This window comes from Trichechus manatus, unplaced genomic scaffold, assembly GCF_000243295.1.
Source record: "Trichechus manatus latirostris isolate Lorelei unplaced genomic scaffold, TriManLat1.0 scaffold00075, whole genome shotgun sequence".
NCBI lineage: Eukaryota > Metazoa > Chordata > Mammalia > Sirenia > Trichechidae > Trichechus > Trichechus manatus.
The window spans coordinates 10,990,396-10,993,147 of record NW_004444011.1 but is presented as its reverse complement, the minus strand read 5'-3'; the positions used below and the strand labels follow the sequence as shown (position 1 = coordinate 10,993,147).

Here is a 2,752-nt window from a genome sequence, read left to right as displayed (position 1 = left end):
CTCCCTTTACTCTTTAGTTTAAAATCATAAAAAAAAAAAAAAAAACATAGTGAAGGCAGACTATCATTTAAAAGACTTCATTTCAAAGAGAATTGTTTTACCAAATAACCAAATTATTTGTTACCAAATAACAAGCAGAAAAAAATTCAGGTAAAATACTTAGCTCAGTTATTGGCACATGGTAAACATTATACTTCCAATGCCCTGAAATCTTAAGGAACTAATACTTAGGAACTTAGGAAGGTAATTTTTTTTTATAATGAAGTTAAATGCCAATTTTATTCCTTTTGTTAAATTCACTAACTTTTAACAAAAAAAACTGTCTTGTGTTCTTTACAAATTAAAACACAAGATCCCAAATGAAAATGTGTTCTAGACATCTACAGGCATGTCCCTTTCTTTATACTCTGCTAAATTCATAAAGAAAAAATTATTTTAAAAACACAAAATATAATCTTATACCACCCCTTTGAGTACATCTTCTGTGTCTCTTGATCCCTGTTGAAACAGCTGACAGTCCTTCTGTTTTGTTAGCAACCGTGCCATCAGTCAGTTGGCCTGACAACACTGGTTTAAAAAAAAAAAAAAACCCAGCACAGCAAATGTTTGGAATTTTAATTTCTGAGGCTCCTTTTCCTATGTGCTTTTGCATTTTACAAATTTTGCAATAAAAAAACCTATGCAATCCTTATTTGCCAGCCAAATCATGTCTTCTATTCTGGTATCTCTGAGAGAATTAATGTCAGTGTCCGGTAATGGCACAACAGATGGATCAAATCGCTGCAGCTGTTTCAATTGTTCAAATGATAAGCCCGCTCCCATCATTCCTTCTCCTCCAATCTGCGGTTCCTGTTTAGAGAAAATGATTAAGTATGAGTGAACGTCCCTGTAATTAATAAGTGTGTCTGTGTACAACTTAAAAGAGAAATTTGATTGTGTCTAACATATCTTCCAAAAACAGAAAAACGAGTGAATACGTTTTATTTTTGTGGAATGTACATGCTGTTTTTCCAGGTAGTAATTTTTCCAGGTATGGCAACCTCATGAATGAGTATCTGTTATGTCACATATGCTCATCAAGTACTGTGACATTGCAAAAGGCGTGAGCTTCATAGTTAGAAATGCATGGATTCAAATTGCAGCTCTGCTACATTTTAGCTGTGTGACCTTAAGTAACTCTACCTAACCCTGTTTCCTCATCTGTAAAATACTTTACTCAGTCCTGAGACTTAAATTAAGAATGCAGTATTATGCCTGGTATTAGTGGGTACTCAAAAAATGGAACATTATTATCTCCACTGCAATAGGTAAACTTCAGCTTTATTTACCAGACTCCCCCAAAACTCTGACAAACTCCTTAAGCATCTTTTTCTGCCTAAATGCCTCTCTCAGACCCACATCAACTGAGTGATAAAGGTTGTAGTTTTCTTTTTTGGAAATGGACTAGAATAATGAATGTTAGAAAGGAATATACAAAGTAAGGCTGCATCAATCAGTTAAGGGGAATACAGAATCATTAAGAATTGAGTAATACTTGCAAACCACTACTGCAAAAGATCCATAATCCTAACTAAGTCATCATTTCACAGTCACCTGCAAAAGATCAATAATCCTAACTTAAATCACCATTTCACAGACACATGTATATGTGTTAATGAAGATATTTTTTCAGACATATATCTAAGAAAACATATTTTTATTATTCCATAAGGAAAAAAACCTCTCTCTTTTAGGCATACACTGAGAAAGAATATATATATGTATACACACACACATATATAGGTAAAATTTCAAGTGAATTCTGAAGTCTTCCCTTCATCTACAAATAAATTCTGGGACTAGAAACCATCTCCAGATTGATTTTTATTTATGTATTCCAATTACATACTAGAATTCTGTACAGGAAAGAACTAAAGTTATATGTTCAATGTATCTGAATGAATACAAACATTATTACAGATTTAAACTTAATCTCAAACATCATAGACTAAAAATCTAATCCTAAATGTAGTTTTAATAAAAACCATAATGGAAAGTTAGACAGTGCTCTAAGTAAAATAAATCCTTTTAAATGTTACACATTTTATAAACAAACCATAAAAAAGCAATCATCCAGAACCACTTTTTTCCCTGTGGCTGGTCTTTTTATATCCCACAGAGTTATTAGAGCCTGTTTGGGCTTTGATGTGATGTGAGGAAAAACGGTCAACATTTTCTGCATCAGAAAAATACGTCACTATGAGTTGGAACTGACTGGATGGCAACAGGGTCTGGTTTTTTGGGGGGTGGCTTTGGGAGGGGAAAAAAAAACTTTCAGAAACAAACTTCTGAGTAACATGAACAATAGCTACAAATGGAATAAATACATAACAAAAATGCACCTAGAGGCGTGGTCAACATGGCGAACTAGTTAAAACGCTTCCTATATCCCTCTTACAACAAAGACCTGGAAAAACAAATGATTTGATTCTATGTGAACATCTGGCAGCCCTGAACAAGGCAAGGTTAAGAAATCCATCTGAGACATACTGGAGAGGAATACCGTTTGGAAGAGGCGAGGAGCGTTAGAGCTGCGGCAGCGATACTGCAGAGACCCAGCCACGCCAGCCGCGGTGAAGCAGGCAGACAGCTGTGCTGTGTGCGCGCTCGAGAAGCAGTTTCCACATCGAGAGAGACCCGGCAGCAGAGATTCTGCTTGGACACTCCGAACCAGTGAAGAGCAGCTCCCAAGAGGCTAGGATAAGTACATGCG

The 2,752-nt window shown here is 35.6% G+C and overlaps 1 protein-coding gene across 6 annotated transcripts in view; it reads right to left on the bottom strand.

Annotated features, from left to right (window-relative positions):
• Positions 1 to 262: 262 nt before the first annotated feature.
• Positions 263 to 2,752, bottom strand: part of NSUN6 (NOP2/Sun RNA methyltransferase 6) — a 71,222-nt gene continuing 68,732 nt past the window's right edge. For 5 of the 6 annotated variants that reach the window (XM_023735066.1, XM_023735069.1, XM_023735068.1 and 2 more), the window contains one exon: positions 271 to 849. In XM_023735066.1, the coding sequence (XP_023590834.1) occupies positions 637 to 849 (213 nt within the window). In that variant the 3' untranslated portion in view covers positions 271 to 636. Of the gene's footprint in view, positions 850 to 2,752 lie in introns of all 6 variants that reach the window. The other variant, XM_004380545.2, reaches the window with a different exon arrangement.